The sequence below is a fragment of the Cetorhinus maximus genome, chromosome 19 (genome assembly GCF_964194155.1).
Source record: "Cetorhinus maximus chromosome 19, sCetMax3.hap1.1, whole genome shotgun sequence".
Classification (NCBI taxonomy): Eukaryota; Metazoa; Chordata; class Chondrichthyes; order Lamniformes; family Cetorhinidae; genus Cetorhinus; species Cetorhinus maximus.
The window spans coordinates 47,958,348-47,975,254 of NC_135897.1; the positions used below are offsets into that span (position 1 = coordinate 47,958,348).

The 16,907-nt window shown below is 44.5% G+C and overlaps 1 protein-coding gene across 1 annotated transcript; it reads left to right on the forward strand.

The window, feature by feature from the left end:
• Positions 1 to 9,281: 9,281 nt before the first annotated feature.
• Positions 9,282 to 16,907, forward strand: ssr3 (signal sequence receptor, gamma). Its single transcript, XM_078563808.1, has 5 exons — positions 9,282 to 9,545; positions 13,213 to 13,339; positions 13,430 to 13,528; positions 14,806 to 14,937; positions 16,611 to 16,907. The coding sequence occupies exons 1-5, from the start codon at positions 9,413 to 9,415 to the stop codon at positions 16,675 to 16,677; spliced, it is 558 nt and encodes a 185-aa protein (XP_078419934.1). The 5' UTR covers positions 9,282 to 9,412; the 3' UTR covers positions 16,678 to 16,907.

Here is a 16,907-nt window from a genome sequence, read left to right on the forward strand (position 1 = left end):
GTATTTGGTCCAGGACATCGGTCCTGCACTGCTGCATGGGCTCAACTCCATCGCTGACACCATAGTTGGCCTCTAACAGTGTCAACGCAAGATGGGTGCAGGGCAGTTCAATCTTACCCCAGCTCCCCCTTCTCCTCATGGAGTCAGCTAGGGGCCCTCGGGCACATATAGGGAGGAGGATCAGCAGGTGCACACCGAGGGGCCATTGACCCAGGTGACTCCGGGAGTGTCCGGCCCATCCGAATCCCTTCTTCCTGTGACCCCAGCAGCTCCAGCTCCACAGGCCAAAAAGGGTGCCACTGCCACACAGCAGGACTTTGCAAGCAGGCTGGGGCCCTCCAGGTCTTGGCCCTCCAGAAGACGCCCGCCAAGGTCATCACAGACAGGGCGTTGCAGTCAGTAGGCTGCCTCCACCTCCGCTGTGGATGTTGGGGGAGCACCTAGATGTAGCGACAGGGTTAGGAAGGTTAAGAAAATGTAATTTCACCACGTGGGCATGGGCATTAATCACTAGTACATAATGTTGACTATTGTAAATAAACTCCCAACAATGTCACTCCTTGTTATGATGAGCAGTGTTCATATCAGTCTGAAGTGAAAGCTTGGTTCCTGCACAAGATACAGACAGGTGTCTCAGTCTAGGGCCTCTTCCCTGTGCTTTGTGCAACCTTCCCAGCGCACTGCTAGTGTGCCTTCATTGTCACTGGTCACATCAGTCATACCTGCACCTCAGTGGTGCTTGTCATTGCTGTCAAAATGTCCTGGGCCGGCGGCACAAGGTTCCGCCATTCTATGTGCTCTCAGCACCTTTGAGGTGCGGCTGGCCCCCCATCTCTTCAGCATCTGTGTCTGGTGACAGCGTGGTCCTGAAGGGATCAGCTCATGAAGGATGCCATAGGATCAGAAGTAAAAGGTTTCCCACTGCATCTCCATGATGTGAAGATGTTCACAGAGCTCAAGTGATCTGCAATCAGCCAGACAAGAGTCAGACATTCACATAAGCTATGTGAGGATCTACGGAGTGTACCCCCTGCATGTCATCATCATTCTCCTGGCATGTAGGTACTATGGGCATCTGCTGCATCTCTAAGACAGGAGGAGCTTTATCACAGAGGGTATGTGCTGCCATCTGTCAGACTGGAGTCAAACATTCATAGATGCAATGTGAGGATCTATTGCGTCTCCTCACTGCAAGTCGTCATCATCTTCCACAAACCTAGCAGCTGTGAGAGTCTTCCGAGCGCGCCTGCCTCATCTGGACAACGCGATGGCTTCATTGCCATTATCCTCGCCTCCGAGAGCTTCCTCACCCTCACCCCTGCTGACATCCTTCTCAACAGAGGAGATGTGCAGCTCCTCCATCTCCTCCTTGGGCAGCCCCTTCCCCCATTGCAGCACCAGGTTGTAAAGGGCGCAGCAGGCAATGACGATGCGTGACACCCTCTGTGAACTGTATTGCAGGGCTCCACCAGACCGGGCCAGGCATCAGAATCTCATATTCAATGTACCAATGGTTTGTGCCACCAAGGTGCATTTTGCAGCATGAGCCTTGTTGTACCTTCTCTCTGCTGCAGTCTGAGGCTGCCGCACGGGCATCATCAGCCATGTCCTCTGCGGTACCCTTGTCCCTGAGGAGCCAACCCTGCAGCCTCTGTGGACCCTAGAAGACGTCACGGATCTGAGACCTACTGGGAATGTAGGAGCTGTGAACACTCCTTGGGAATCATGTCCAGACCTGCAGGATGTGTTTGCTTTGCCAGCTGAACATTCAGCGAGTGGAAGCCCTTGTGGTTGATGTAGTTGACCGCTTGCTGCCATGGAGATCTAAGTGCCACATGAGTGCAGTCGATTGCACCCTGCACCTCTGGGTAACCAGAGATCCACACAAATCCCAGTGCTCTTGCTTCCTGGCTTGCCTGATCCAGGGCGAAATGCACAAAGTTCTGTGCCTTCATGCACATGGCATCCGTGACCTCCTGGATGCACTTGTGCGTGGAGGCTCTAAAGATCCCACAGAGGTCACCTGTGGAGCCCTGGAAGGAGCCACTGGCGTAAAAATTGAGTTCTGCGGTCACTTTCATGGCCACTGGCAGTGGATGCCCTCCATGTCACCCTGGCACCAAATCCTGCAGCACGTGGCATATGTGACCGACCAGTTCCCTGGACATGTACAGTCTTCGGCAACACTGGTTCTTGGTAATCTGCAGGAATGACAAGCGCTGTCTGTAGACCCTGGGTCTAGCTAGGCACTGACCCGTGACGGCTTACTGTGGCTCTTCAGCAGCGTGCGCAGGAGCCCCAGCCGCCCCTTCATCTTGAGGGTGCTGCTCCTCCCTCTGCCCAGCCAACCACCTCTGTTGCTCTCTTCTTCTTCATCCCCACTCTGTGTACGCCATGAGGCATACAGTTAAGTCACCGGGTTCCATGCTCAGGATGAAAGAGAGAGATACGTGGGTTAGCATGGGTGTACTAAGAACCTCTCTTGGTTAAGTCTGAAGGTCGCTTAATGCATCCCAAAGAGTGCTGGCTATAGGCCCGGCTCCAAGCCTGTCAATGTAGCAGCACCTGAACCATCTCAGCTGCGGAAGAATGCTCACTTAATACAAGACTTCCCTAAAGTGTGGCCCTATTCCTCCCCCACCACCCCCCTCCGCTGTATGTGCTTGTGCACTACCATCAGACCGTGCTGCCTTGCCCTCCCTCTCCACCTTGCCCCAAAAGCAGTGCAGCCCTTGCCCCAGCATCGTACTGTCAGCCAAATGGGAAAAAGCGACTTGCCTGTGCCCGCGCCTGAATGCGCGGCGCCTCTTCCTTGAAGTCGAATGTGTGACCCTTGAAAGAGCTGCACAATGTCAGTGTGTATTCATCTCCGAGTTCCCCTCGAAGTACAGCTCACCAGGTGCACGCCTTTTAAATGCTGTTGTGAAACACGTGCCCGGCTGATCCAGTGTTGGGGGGGTTGATTCTGGCGGGCAGACAAGATAATGAGGTGCAAATGCATTGAAATCAGGTTCCCGATGTTGGACGGCGGGAAAGGCGGCCTGCCATTGACAGGCAGAGCGGACAATCACAAACTGGTTTCACAGCGGCGTGAAATCGATTTTTGGCCTTCTCGCCATGTTTCCACTCATGCCCGCATGACGCCCGATGCCAACAGGGGCAGAAAATTCCGACCCTTGTTTCAGATATGTCTTTTTCACATGAGCACAATGTACAAGTAGAACTACATTACAAGTGAGTGCCTATAAATGACTCAGAGGCAGAAGTAGCCTCAACGTAAATCACAACATGATAAAAATCAGCGATATGTAAAGTTATCTATCAGGAAGTGACAGTTTGATTGTGAATTAAAATTCTTTGTTTTAGAGAGCTGTAACTCCGATATAGGTCAAGTAATAACATACACATTTTTAAAAATTACATTAAATGTCTATATAAATTACCTAATATACACTGGTACAATACTTGTGCTCATGGTATGTTCATTGTCCATCCTTCATTACAAAATGACTTCAGTGATAGAAAATTTGAGGCAATGACTCACATGCACATTTCCTCCAGGAACCTTTTTAAAAAGAGATTTTCTGGCAGTGGCCAGACAGGATGGCTTTTGTTTTGCTACACAATGAATTATTCTGCTGAGAAGGTAGGCCTGTGTCACTTTAAACACAGATACCGATTAATTAGAATTTATTGGTTGGTTCAGGGAATTGAACCATATGAGATGGATCTGAGTTTAGCTGGTCTTCAGACTGTGAGTGGAAACTGAAGATGAAATTTCTGATGTCTTTCTCCTTTTCATTTATTGCCAATATTTTAAAATCATAAGCTGCAAACATGTTGGTCGTGGTGTTATGTAGCTGGTCCTTCAGCAAGAACGCATTCAACTTTAATAGCTGACAGCAAAAGTTAATGCAACAGGTCTTGACTCAGCAAAAAACAGGTGAAGTAGTTTATAAGTGACAGATGGTCTGAGGAGTCAGACATTCGTCACTTGGGAGTTGAGTCCTGTAGTCGGTCCTTCAACTTAAAAGAAGCCAATATTTAAAAGCAAAAAAGAAAAGGGTACCAGAAAAATAGGCTATTTGTGATGGACAATGTTTAGAAATTGGCCAAACTCTGCCTCCCAGCATTCCAAAGGATATTCAAAGCCTGGCATACACACACACTAAGTGACCTTTTCTATACATTAGTCAAGTGACAGTTAATGAAGCCATCAGACCATGACACCAAGGCAGCATTTGACCCAGTGTGGTATCAAGGAGCCTGAGCAAAACTGGAGTCAATGGGAATCGGGGGAAAACTCTCCACTGGTTGAAGTCATAACTAGAACAAAGGAAGATGGTTGTGGTTGTTGGAGGTCAATCATCTCAGCTCCAGGACATCACTGCAGGTGCTCCTCAAGATAGTGTCCTAGCCCCAGCCATCTTCAGCTGCTTCATCAATGGCCTTCCTTCCATTATAAGGTCAGAAGTGGGGATGTTTGCTGATGATTGCACAATGTTCAGCACCATTCGCGACTCCTCAGATACTGAAGCAGTCCATGTCCAAATGCAGCAATATCCAGGCTTGGGCTGACAAGTGGCAAGTAACATTTGTGCCACACCAGTGCCAGGCAATGACAATCTCCAACAAGAGAGAATCTAATCATCGCCCCTTGACATTCAATGGTATTACCATTGCTGAATCCCCCACCATCAACATCCTGGGGGTTACCATTGACCAGAAACTGAACTGGTCTAGCCATATAAATACTGTGGCTACAAGAGCTGGTCAGAGATTAGGAATCCTGTGTCTGTCCACCATTTATAAGGCAAAAGTCAGGAGTGTGATGGAGTGTACTCTGCTTGCCTGGTTGAGTGCAGCTCCAACAACACTTAAGAAGCTTGACACCATCTAGGACAAAGCAGCCCGCTTGATTGGCACCCCTTCCACAAACATTCACTCCCTCCAAAGCCGATGAACAGTGGCAGCAATGTGCACTGCAGAAACTCACCAAGGCTCCTTAGGCAGCACCTTCCAAACCCATGACCACTACCATCTAGAAGGACAAGGAGTGCAGATACATGGGAACACCGCCACCTGGAAGTTCCCCTCCAAGCCACTCATCATCTTGTCTTGGAAATATATCGCCGTACCTTTACTATTGATGGGTCAAAATCCTGGAACTCCCTCCCTAAGAATACTGCGGGTGTACCTACACCACAGGAACTGCAACAGTTCAAGACGGCAGCTCACCACCACCTTCTCAAGGGAACTTAGGATGGGCAATAAATGCTGGCCTAGCAATTCACCAAGGCTCCTTAGACAGCACCTTCCAAACACACGACCACTACCACCTAGAAGGCCAAGGGCAGCAGATAGATGGGAACATGAGATGGTTCCCCTCCAAGTAACTCACCATCCTGACTTGGAAATATATCGCCGTTCCTACACTGTCGCTGGGTCAAAATCCTGGAACTCCCTTCTTAATAGCACTGTGGGTGTACCTACACCACATGGACTGCAGTGGTTCAAGAAGGCAGCTCACCACCACCTTCTCAAGGGCAACTAGGGATGGGCAATAAATGCTGGCCCAGCCAGCAAAGCCCACATCCCATGAATGAATTTTAAAAAAGACTACACAATGGGTATGTGTCTACAAACTATAAAATTGTAAATAATACCTACAGATTTGGAGCCACTGGACCTGAATGTGCCCCTATATTCCTTGCAGATGCTAATCCCCGAGAACTTTCTGACTGGAGCAAAACCTACTGGATAGCATAACCACGGTCTTGCTGATCGAAACCACCTTCATATGGTGATGAACTGTTCATGAAATTGTTATATTATGTAAGAAGACACCAATTTGGGGAGGAGTTTTTGCAGCAATCTTTGTCACAGGTGTGATTTTTGTTTTTTTTAAGAAACTTCTGTATCAATAGTAAGAGCAGTAGTGGTAGTAGCATCTAGCAGTAACAGCAGAAGCAGACAAGAGAAAAGGCAGCAGCAGACAGCAGTGACAGCACTGCACAGCACAGACCTCACAGTAAATAAGTTTAATAAGCGAGTTAGATGGACTAAAATGGGACAACTAAGCTAAAGGAACAGCAGGAACTAAAGCAGCAACTTTTCAGAAGCAACAATCCAAGGGTTAACAGGGGTTGTTATGAAAGCCACACTTACCCCGTCGGAAAGCAGGAGAGCGGGAACTCCAAACCCCGACAGACCTCAGAGTTTTTGCACACGCGCAGACTGGGAGTGGGCTACACATGCACAATTCAGCAGTGTAGGTTCTTTGGACCAAGGACAGGCCTAGAGTGTCTGTGAAGCGATAGAGTACGGTGAATGCCCAGATCACATGACCGGGAGCGGAGTGCCATTGTAGACAGGTGTCCCAGGAAGGGGAGAGAGAGAGTTCCCAAGGGAAGAGGTGACAGGGAGAGGTCCTAAAACAAGAGTCCCAGGTCAGGGACAGGGACAGGAAGAGGTCTCAGTTAAACTAAGAACAAGGGTTACATATAGCAGACTTTAAATTAAGAGGGCTCAGGAGAGACCCTGGTAATTGAAGAGAGCTCAGGGATAACCCTGGTAATCGGGGCAGGCTCAAGGGAAGCCCTGGCAATCAAAGAGGGCTTGGCAGAAACCCTGAAGATCTAAGAATCAGCAGAAGGTTGGTGACCCTGCATTGTGGATCGTTGGGGAAAAGGTACCCAATTGGAGCAGTAGTGTTCTGTCTGGCACAGCTGAGGAGTTGAAATTGTGCTTGTGAGTTGGTGCTTGAGTGCAGACTTGGGAATCCAGGGGAACGGAATCTCGGGAGACGAGATTGAAACCTTGTGACGTGAGCCGTCATTGATGCTGTCCGAGTTGGGCTGACTTTTGGAGAGAATTCCAAGGCAAGATCTTTGAAGGTGAACATCAGAATCTGTCAGGAGATAGAGTTTCAACAATATTGTTTGACTCACAGTGTTACTGACGTCTGGGTGTTGCTGAGAAACCTGTGGACTCTGTCTTGGTTGCATCTGCCATTTATTGTAGTGTGGTGTGTTCGACCACTGTTTGCTTGTTAATTCACATGTACCTCATATTAACCCTGAATGTTAAGAGTATAAGATAGATATTGTAAATTGTTTTATCTTTCTGACCTTGTAAAGTTTATTTCTGTTTGTGCAAAACCAGTGGAATCTTGTGGCTTTATTTTATTAGCAAATGTCTTGAAACTCAAATAAAAATGGAAAATGCTGGAAAAACTCAGTAGGTTTGGCAGCATCTGTGGAGAGAGAAACAGAGTTAATATTTCGAGTCCATATGACATCTTCAGAGCTAAAGATCGGTCTCTAGAGCTCTGAAGAAGAGTTATACGGACTCGAAATGTTAACTCTGTTTCTCTCTCCACGGATGCTGCCAGACCTGCTGAGTTTTTCCAGCATTTTCTGTTTTTATTTCAGATTTCCAGCACCTGCAGTATTTTGCTTTTTATCTTGAAGCTCAAACTTTTTCTACTTTAAACAAAACGTTATTGGTTCCTAACCAGATCTTGCCAAAAACTTGAAATTAGTATATAAATTCTTTACTTTTTTTGTAATGACAGATTGAAACCTCACCCCGCCCATGGATGAGGTTTTGCAAAAGATGCAAAAGCCGCTTGGCCTTTTTGCCTGCCTGCCAACCGTAAGGCCTTTTAATCATTGGCGGGCGCCTTCTGACTGAAACATCGTGCAAGTGCGCGATGACGTCGGGATGCTTGTGATTCTACAAATTATTGTTTCTCAGATGAGTGATTCTTCAAGCTCTCCAAATTCACACAATTTTGCTCATTTTCTCAGCTCAGTTACATACTTACTAATGTTGTCACAGCCTTGCGTGCACGTAAAAAATCGGTATCTTTCATACGTGATTTTTTTCTGAGGGCTGCAGTAGGCTTCAAAGTTTTCCATTATTTCTTTCAAGTCATTTTGTTTCTCATCGTTTTCAAGCATGAACGGGTTACAGGCTTCGAGGGCTTCTTCCCCTGCTACGTGAAGAAAGATGGAAGACTGTACCTGAGGGTCTTTTTTATTACTGCCCGTCACTGTGAGGTGCAGCTGGAATTGCTGTCAGAACCTCTTCCAGTTTTCAGCAAGATTGCCCTCCAAACTGAGCTCTGTCGGTGATTTTAGAACCTCCATTGTTGCATTTAGTTTACTTATGACACCAAGTCTTATTTTTTGTTTCAATGATGCACATAGGCTGTAGACATTATAACTGAGCTAACTTCGTTGATAACATATTTTCCTAACATGAACACATATCTGCAGTACAGACAAAAGCAAAATATTGCAGATGCTGGAAATCTGAAACAAAAACAGAAAATGCTGGAAAAACTCAGGTCTGTCAGTATCTGTGGAGAGAGAAACAGAGTTGACATTTTGAGTCTGTTTGACGCTTCTTCAGAGCTAAAAGAAAAGTAGAAATGTAATGAAATTTATACTGTTTAAGGGGGGTGGAGCAGGTGAAGCTGGATAGGCCAATGATAGGTGGGGGCAAAGGAGAGATTGACAAAAATATGAACAGAAGGACAAACGGAATAGTGGTAGTGATAAGGGTTAAAAAAGGTGCTGATAGTGGTAAAGGTAAGAAAGCAGAATGTGATAATAGCAGAACAAGGGTAAGCCCTCTAAAAAGAACAACATGAACAAGTAATGGCCCTTGTGGGGTGGTGGGGAGAGGGCAGTGGTGGGGAAAGGAGGATCGAAAATGGGATAAAAAAGGGGATAGAATAATGAATAAAAATAAAATACAGATGCTGTCAACCTGTTGAGTTTTTCCAGCATTTTCTGTTTCACATATCTGCAGTAACTGAGTTCTATCAAGACAGGCTCTAACATGTGTTATCTGACCTTCATTCATCCAGTCAGGTGACCCCATATAGAGTAGAGAGTACCATATTGTATCTAATACTGGAATCCACTACCACAATCAACTATTATCATGGCAATCTGTACTAAAGATGGCGGCGATCCATTTAACTTCACCCACCCGATAGCGAAAATAGAAGCAACATGGTATGTAGAAACGTTTTTCAAATTTATGCGTATTTCTTGTTTATAGTAATTCTCCTGCTGTCGATTTCATAACAAACTTTTGCTGTTCTTGTCGGTACCTAATATCTGTTCGGCAAACGGTGACAGGGCGAGAGACTCGATTCTGCGGGAATTGTGGACCGGACCGGCTCGGAGGTCTGTCATGAGGGATTGTGGGCCGCTCGGAGGGCTGTCGCGGGGGATTGTGGGCCGCTCGGAGGGTTGTCGAGGGGGATTGTGGGCCGTCTCGGCGGGTTGTCGCGGGGGATTGTGGGTCGGCCTGGATGTCAGTGTCGAGGGGGATTGTGGGCCGGCTCGGAGTGCTGACGATTCTTCTGGAGGACACAGGCTGAGGACGTGGAGCGATGGCGCCCAAAGGCAGCAACAAGCAGCAGTCGGAGGAGGATCTGTTGCTGCAGGACTTCAGCAGAAATGTCTCGGCCAAATCATCCGCACTCTTTTATGGAAACGCGTTTATTGTGTCGGCCATTCCTATATGTAAGTATCTGTGGTGGCGGAGTCGCTGGTGCCGGCCGACACTGACCGGGGATCAGGCCAGTGTTTGTGCCTGGCTGGAGAGGGAGGACTTCCTCCGTATGAAGAAGAGTCACACGGACTCGAAACGTTAACTCTGTTTCTCTCTCCACAGGTGCTGCCAGACCTGAGTTTTTCCAGCATTTTCTGCTTTATTACTATTAGATAACTCTCATTTTAATTGCAAATGTATATTGTGAAGTGGGAAGTTTGTGTCTTTAACATAGCAAAAAGTTGAAGTTCGTTCATTGTTGAGGGTCATATATAAGCTGGTTTGGAAGGCTTTCGACCCTGGAAGTAATGTAACAGATGGGGTTTAAGGTGGGAGATTTTGATTTTGGGGGTAAAGTGGCCGAAGGCTGTGATTCTCACTGAAGCAGAGGGGACGGGAATGCTCACCAGACTACAGATAAATGAGCGGAGGATAGTGCGAGCTGCCACGTAGAGCTGGAGACGGTTGCAAAATTAACAGTGAGGGTTAGGTAGAGGAGGATTTTGTAGTCAGTGTGCCAAGGGCTGGGTGTTAGGAGACAGATGGAATCCAGATAGTTGAATTTACAGAATGTGGAGTTTATAAGGACAACCTTAGAAAAATTGAACTTGCAGGTGACAAATACACGTATAAGGACAAGGTAATGATAAAAATGGTGAAGTTTCAGAGCCTGTAGTTTTGAGATGGGCTGCAGGTGTTCAGAGTTGAGTGAGACAGCAGTTACAAGCAATATGATTGATTTTAAGCAGGTATCTGGGAAAGAAATGGGATCCAATGCAAGGTCATGGGTTTTTTGAAAATAGCTTTGATCATTTTTAATATAGAGATGTAAAAAGCAGTGGCTTATCTATACCTTATTGTCAGTTAAGAATTTATACAGCATGACATATTTGGAGTGGTAATGGAGAGCTGTCATTAGCATCCACATGAATGATGACCCCATCTTTAGAACAACATAGATCAGCATTGCCCAATAGAAATTGCTGCCTAGTCACGAATATACCTTTGGTGACACCATTTAACCATGTGTTAACTTCAGTAGAGAACAGCATTCATACATTTGCAGTGCAGGTAAATCCACTTCACACGTACATAAATGTCTCCTACTGTTCACTAACCAAGGAAATAAAATAAGATTTTTACCAACATGCACAAAGGTTAAAGTACACATATAAAGGCATGATCACATGACCAATGCTGGTGTCTATTACCCAGTTTTTATTTATTGCTCAGAAGTGCAATATCCACCTCTATATTCCCAATTCTCCACCTGTGGACATTACTGATGTTGATGAATTGGAGGAGGTTAAGTAGAGTCTTGGAGTACATGTGGGCATGAATGGAGAAGCCATTGTTGAAATGTTCTGGCTATGTTGGACCAGGTAACAATGGTGAGCTTACCATGGCAACATGGTTAAGGTGGAGGAAGATGCTGTCAGAAGTTTGAGGGCAAAGGATCAATTCCATAAAATGTTTTCTGAGCATTTTTGTTAAAATTTTTAAACTTCATAAGAACTTTCCGTTTGATAATGTGGCTTTCTTCTCGATTTCAGCATATCAGTAGAGGGTATGGCAATGTTCAATTTTTAGCACTACACCCGGCATTTTTCAAATCAGCGGTTGTTCTTACATTTCCCTGAGCTCTATTGACATCACAGCTACAGCACAACTAGAACACTTGTTTGAAGTGCCTGCTAGGCTACAGATTCAGTGCTATTTTTATGTGAAGTATTAAAGGTCATGATTCTTAGCCATGTGAGTATGAAAGGTCATGATTCTTAGTCTGGAGCTGGTCATAACTTATGACTTTTGTTTCTGGGTTTCTTCTCCACAATGGGCTTTCTACTTTTGTTTGAATTTGTTACCACCTATGACATGTAAACTGATGTAGTAGTGTTTAAAATTCATTTGATTTTCAGTGGCCCCATTGACACATAGGTGTTATGGGTAGCATTATTGTAATGTTTTGTTGAAAAAATTGATATATTTTTAATAATCTATTCCATATAGAACTTTCAGATTGCCAGTATACACAAACTATTCATCAGTTCTGCTGTTTGCTGTTTTGTCAAGATCCAATTTTATAGAATACTATATCTCAGATATGCGCTTTTCAGACAAACTGATTTCTTCCATGTTCATACATGCTTAATACAAATGTTTTCAAACACTTGTCTAAAGATTAACACTTTCACTGTGCAAATAAAGTCGTACCATTTCCCCTAAGTGAAGATATAGATGAGTAATGTCTTTATTTTGGAATTATATCAACAATAAGACTTACAACAGAACTTGATTAGCATTAATAAATATCTTACCAGAAATTTTACACTTAATTTTTTAAATTCCTTATTAACAGGACATGGGTGTCACTGGCTAGGCCAGCATTTTTATTGCCGTTGAGAAGGTGGTGGTGAGCTGCCTTTTTGAACTGCTGCAGTCCATGTACCATAGGAACACCCACTTAGCTGTTAGGGAGGAGGGAGTTTCAGGATTTCAACCCAGCAACAGTGAAGGAATGGCAATATAGTTCCAAGTTAGGATGTTTGTGGGGCTTGGAAAGGAATTTGCAATTGGTGGTGTTCCCATGCATCGACTGCCCTTGTCCTTCTAGATGGTAGAGGTCGTGGGTTTGGAAGGTGCTGTCAAACAAGCCTTTGTAAGCTCCTGCAGTGCATCTTGTGGATGGTACACATTGCTGCTACTGTGTGTCGGTGGTGGAGAGAGTGGATATTGAAGGTGGTGGATGGTGTGCTAATCAAGTGGGCTGGTCTGTCCTGGATGATGTTGAGCTTCTGAGTGTTGTGGGAGCTGCACCCATCCAGGCAAGTGGAGAGTATTCCATCACATTCCTAACTTGTGCCTTGTAGATGGTGGATAGGCTTTGGGGAGTCAGAAGGTGAGTTATTCTCTGCAGAATTCCCAGAGCAAAGACTTAAACTTAAAACTTAAGCTTCTGTACTCATTCTGGACATTTTAATTCTACATTAAATTTAGAACCATAGAAAGTTATGACACAAAAAGAGGCCATTCGGCCTATCATGTCTGTACTAGCCGAAAAAAACTAGCTGCCCATTCTAATCCCACCTTCCAGTCTGTAGCCTTGCAGGTTACAGCACTTTAGGTGCAGATACAGGTGCCTTTTAAATGAGTTGAGTGTTTCTGCCTCTACCACCAATCCAGGCAGTGAATTCCAGACACTCACCACCCTCTGGGTAAAGAAGATTTTCATCATTAACCCCTCTAATTCTTCTACCAATCACCTTAAATCTGTGCCCCCTGGTAATTGACCTCTCCACTGGGGGGAAACAGGGCATCCCTGTCTACTCTATCTAGGCCCCGCATAATCTTGTACACCTCAATCAGGTCATCCCTCAGTCTGCTCTTGATCTAGTTAAAATCATTAGTGAACAAAGGATTTCGAATATTTTCTCAAGCTGAGGTAGAATTGTAATTTTTAATCTTTAGGACTGTCTTTGTGGGAATAGACTGATATAAAAGCATTTAAAATGCCTGTTCATTGTAAATGGAGTTGAAATTCTGAATCAATTGCCTTTTTTTTACTGCTGCAGGTCATTAACTGCCAATGATGTGTATTGACAATTGCAATAGTTAGGATCTCTAAACATTGTCTTTCAGGGCTCTACTGGAGGATCTGGCACATGGACCTTGTCCAGTCTGCAGTTCTGTATTGTGTTATGACCCTTGTCAGTACCTATCTTGTGGCATTTGCTTACAAAAATGTAAAGTTTGTCCTGAAACACAAGTAAGTAATTTCTAGAAAAATATTATTTGTACAATTTTTATGACTGATGTGTTAGCATGTTACATTGTTAACAGAGATTCATTTGTCTAGGGTTGCGCAGAAGAGAGAAGATGCAGTGTCCAAGGAGGTCACTCGGAAATTGTCAGAGGCTGACAACAGGAAGATGTCTCGCAAAGAAAAGGATGAAAGGTGTGCTTTCTAAGTTTTGAAAGTTTTTTTATGGTATATACTGTCTTAAAAGTTGAGATCATCAAAATATGCAAAGTCAGTTTCTTGTATGTAAAATTGTAATATGTGCAAAGATAGGTTGTAGGTCACAGTGCTAAGGATTTTTTAAGCAATGGCCATTGATCTTAAGAGAGCAAGGTGGAGCTGTTTGCTTCACATGTTTGTGAAAGTCTGTTGCAATTAAGTGGATGCCAAAACCAAAATGGTTCTGCTATTCTGTCCTAAAATTTGTTCTCAATTTTAAAGTTGGATGCATGACATTCTGGAGGTGTACCACCATTTAAAATTATATCTCTAACCCCACCAATCTGATTCTGGACATGATTCTTGTGAATCTCCATACCGTTTTGGTGTTATGGGCTTTAGTACATAGCTACCAGTCTAAAATGTTCAGGGGTTTAAGGGCTCTTAACATTTGTTCTATTGTCTGATTACCTGATATCAATTCTTTGCAACTCCTACAGTCATGGGGTGAAGAGCCCAATTTAGAAATGATTTCTCAGAGAATTGATTTTGTTACTGAGAGTGTCTTGGAGCCTGGAAGGTTCCTTTCCCCTGAAACCTCTTGGCTTTGAATATAGCCCAGGCTCATAGAAGGAATGTCAAATAAATTTGGCATTATCTGTTTGGTTTCTAAAGGACAAATGCTAACACCGCCCCGGGAAACTATGAAGTGACTGGCGTGAGAAGTGCAAACAATTGACACTTGTGCAGTTGTTGGTCCATAGCAGGTGGAACTTTAGTTTTCGGCATCAGCTGCATTCAGGAAATCCAGGTTTACATGTGGCCTAACAGTTGGTACTTAAGAGTCTGCTGCATGCTGCCACCAAAATGGTTGAGTTTGTTTTATAAAATACATACCTGACTGTGGAGCCAGGAGAAGGAGGAACGCTCCCTAGTCCCAATCACTCTTCCCTCCTGGATGACAACCTCTCCTGGTTCCCTTTAAGAACTTATGGAATTAGCACTATCTTCTGGGCCTCTTTAGCGATCCGTCTGGTGACGCACGTTTATTGGCTGCAGTTCACTGATAGAGGCTTGAGGCCCAATATTGGATGCATCTCATCATATCTATTCAGAAACAGAGATCATTCTCAGGGGCTAGTACACCTGTTTTTGGGTGCAAACAAATTTTTACCCTTTATGTAGTATTTGCACAGAAGTGTTTTTTTTCTAGATTTGTATCTATGGCTCCAGCAAGCCATGCTTAATTTAAAGATTGTTTTTCTTCCCAATAGAATTCTCTGGAAAAAGAATGAAGTGGCTGACTATGAAGCTACAACCTTTTCAATCTTTTACAACAACACCCTGTTCCTCGTTATGGTGATCATTGCTTCGTTCTTTATTCTGAAGAATTTCAATCCGACAGTGTATCCTTTTTAATGACAATATAGCGACAGCAGCTTGCAATTATTTGCATTTGGGATGAAATCGGTTCTTTGCTTATAAATTGGTGTAGACTTTCACCTTTAACAGTTGCGAAATTCTTGGTACTATTTGGAGCTGAACTGCAGCAGAAAGTGGTAATAGGAAAAGAAAAATGTGTTTTTAAAGTTTTCCTTTTATTCATTCATGGGATGTGGGCATCGCTAGCTAGACCAGCATTTATTGCCCATCTCTAATTGCCCTTGAGAAGGTGGTGGTAAGCCGCCGCCTTGAATTGCTGCAGTCCATGTGCTGCAGGTACACCCGCAGTGCAGTTACAAAAGTTCCAGAATTTTGATCCAGCGACAGTGAAGGAACGGTGATGTATTTCCAAGTCAGGATGGTGTGTGGCTTGGAGGGGAACTTCTAGATGGTGGTGTTCCCATATATCTGCTGTCCTCCGCTTTCTAGGTGGTAGAGGTTGCAGGTTTGGAAGGTGCTACCTAAGGAGCCTAGGTGAGTTCCTGCAGTGTATCTTGTAGATGGTACACACTGCTGCCACTGTGCATTGGTGGTGGAGTGAATGTTTGTGAATGAGGAGCCAGTCAAGCGGGCTGCTTTGTCCTGGATGGTGTCAAGCTTCTAGAGTGTTGTTGGAGCTGCACTCATCCAGGCAAGTGGGGAGTATTCCATCACACTCCTGACTTGTGCCTTGTAGATGGTGGACAGGCTTTGAGGAGTCAGGAGGTGATTTACTCGCCACAGGATTCCTAGCCTGACCTGCTCTTGTAGCCACAGTATTTATATGGCTAGTCCAGTTCTTTTTCTGGTCATTGGTAACCCCCAGGATGCTGGTGGGGAATTCAGTGATGATAATGCCATGGGGAGATGGTTAGATTCTCTCTTGTTGGAGATGGTCATTGCCTGACACTCGTCACTTGTCAGCCCAAGCCTGGATATTGTCCAGGCCTTGCTGCATTTGGATATGGATTGCTTCAGTACCTGGAGTCATGAATAGTGCTGAACATTGTACAATCATCAGCGAACATCCCCAATTCTGACCTTATAATAGAGGGAAGGTCATTGATGAAGCAGCTGAAGATGGTTGGGTCAAGGACACTATCCTGAGGAACTCCTGCAGTGATGCCCTTGGACTGAGATGATTGACCTCCAACAACCACAACCATCTTCCTTTGTGCTAGCTATGACTCCAACCAGCAGAGAATTCCACCCCCTTATTCCCAGTGAGCTGCAGATTAGAAGCCCTGCTAAGTCTAGGGAAGGCCGATAATTATCAGTCAACAAATTTACGCCCATCATAAAACAGCAGTCCATACCACAGATTTCATGTTGCACAAGAAAGTTTCTTTTCCATAGGTGAATTTGAAGCCCAAAGATCCAGTTATAATTGTGCCAGTAAAGTTAGAGGATCATGTAATTGTCGAATAAGCATCGTCAGTTCTTTTGATCTGCCTATGAATATGTGTCCACAAATGCAAATTAAAATGCAGTATATCCTCTAGAAAATAGGTGGGAAAACACTTGAGGGGTCCCAAATTCCAGTTATTGCCTGTGTTGATGCAATTTTTGCCTGAAAATATTCAGTCCTTCTAGTCAGATATAAATTATCTGTCATAGGTTTGTGTATAAAACCTGTTTTCCTTAATTGTACTCTCAGAAACTACATCCTGTCCATCTGTGCTTCATCGGGGTTGATTGCTCTTCTTTCTACAGGCTCAAAGTAATTGCCTCTGGTTTCTTTGTGAGATAATGTCAATAATGAAATGGTCTGTGTACTTAAGGATGAGGTCATTTAGATTTTAAAGTCTATAACTTTGAGACCTGAAACCACAGAATTGGCCACTTAACTGAGACAACTAGAGTTCTGTGAACTGCGTTTTTTTTACAATCTACCTGCATTCCATGTTTTCAGTTATGGATGTACTTAATAAAATGAATGCATTTTGCAACCAGA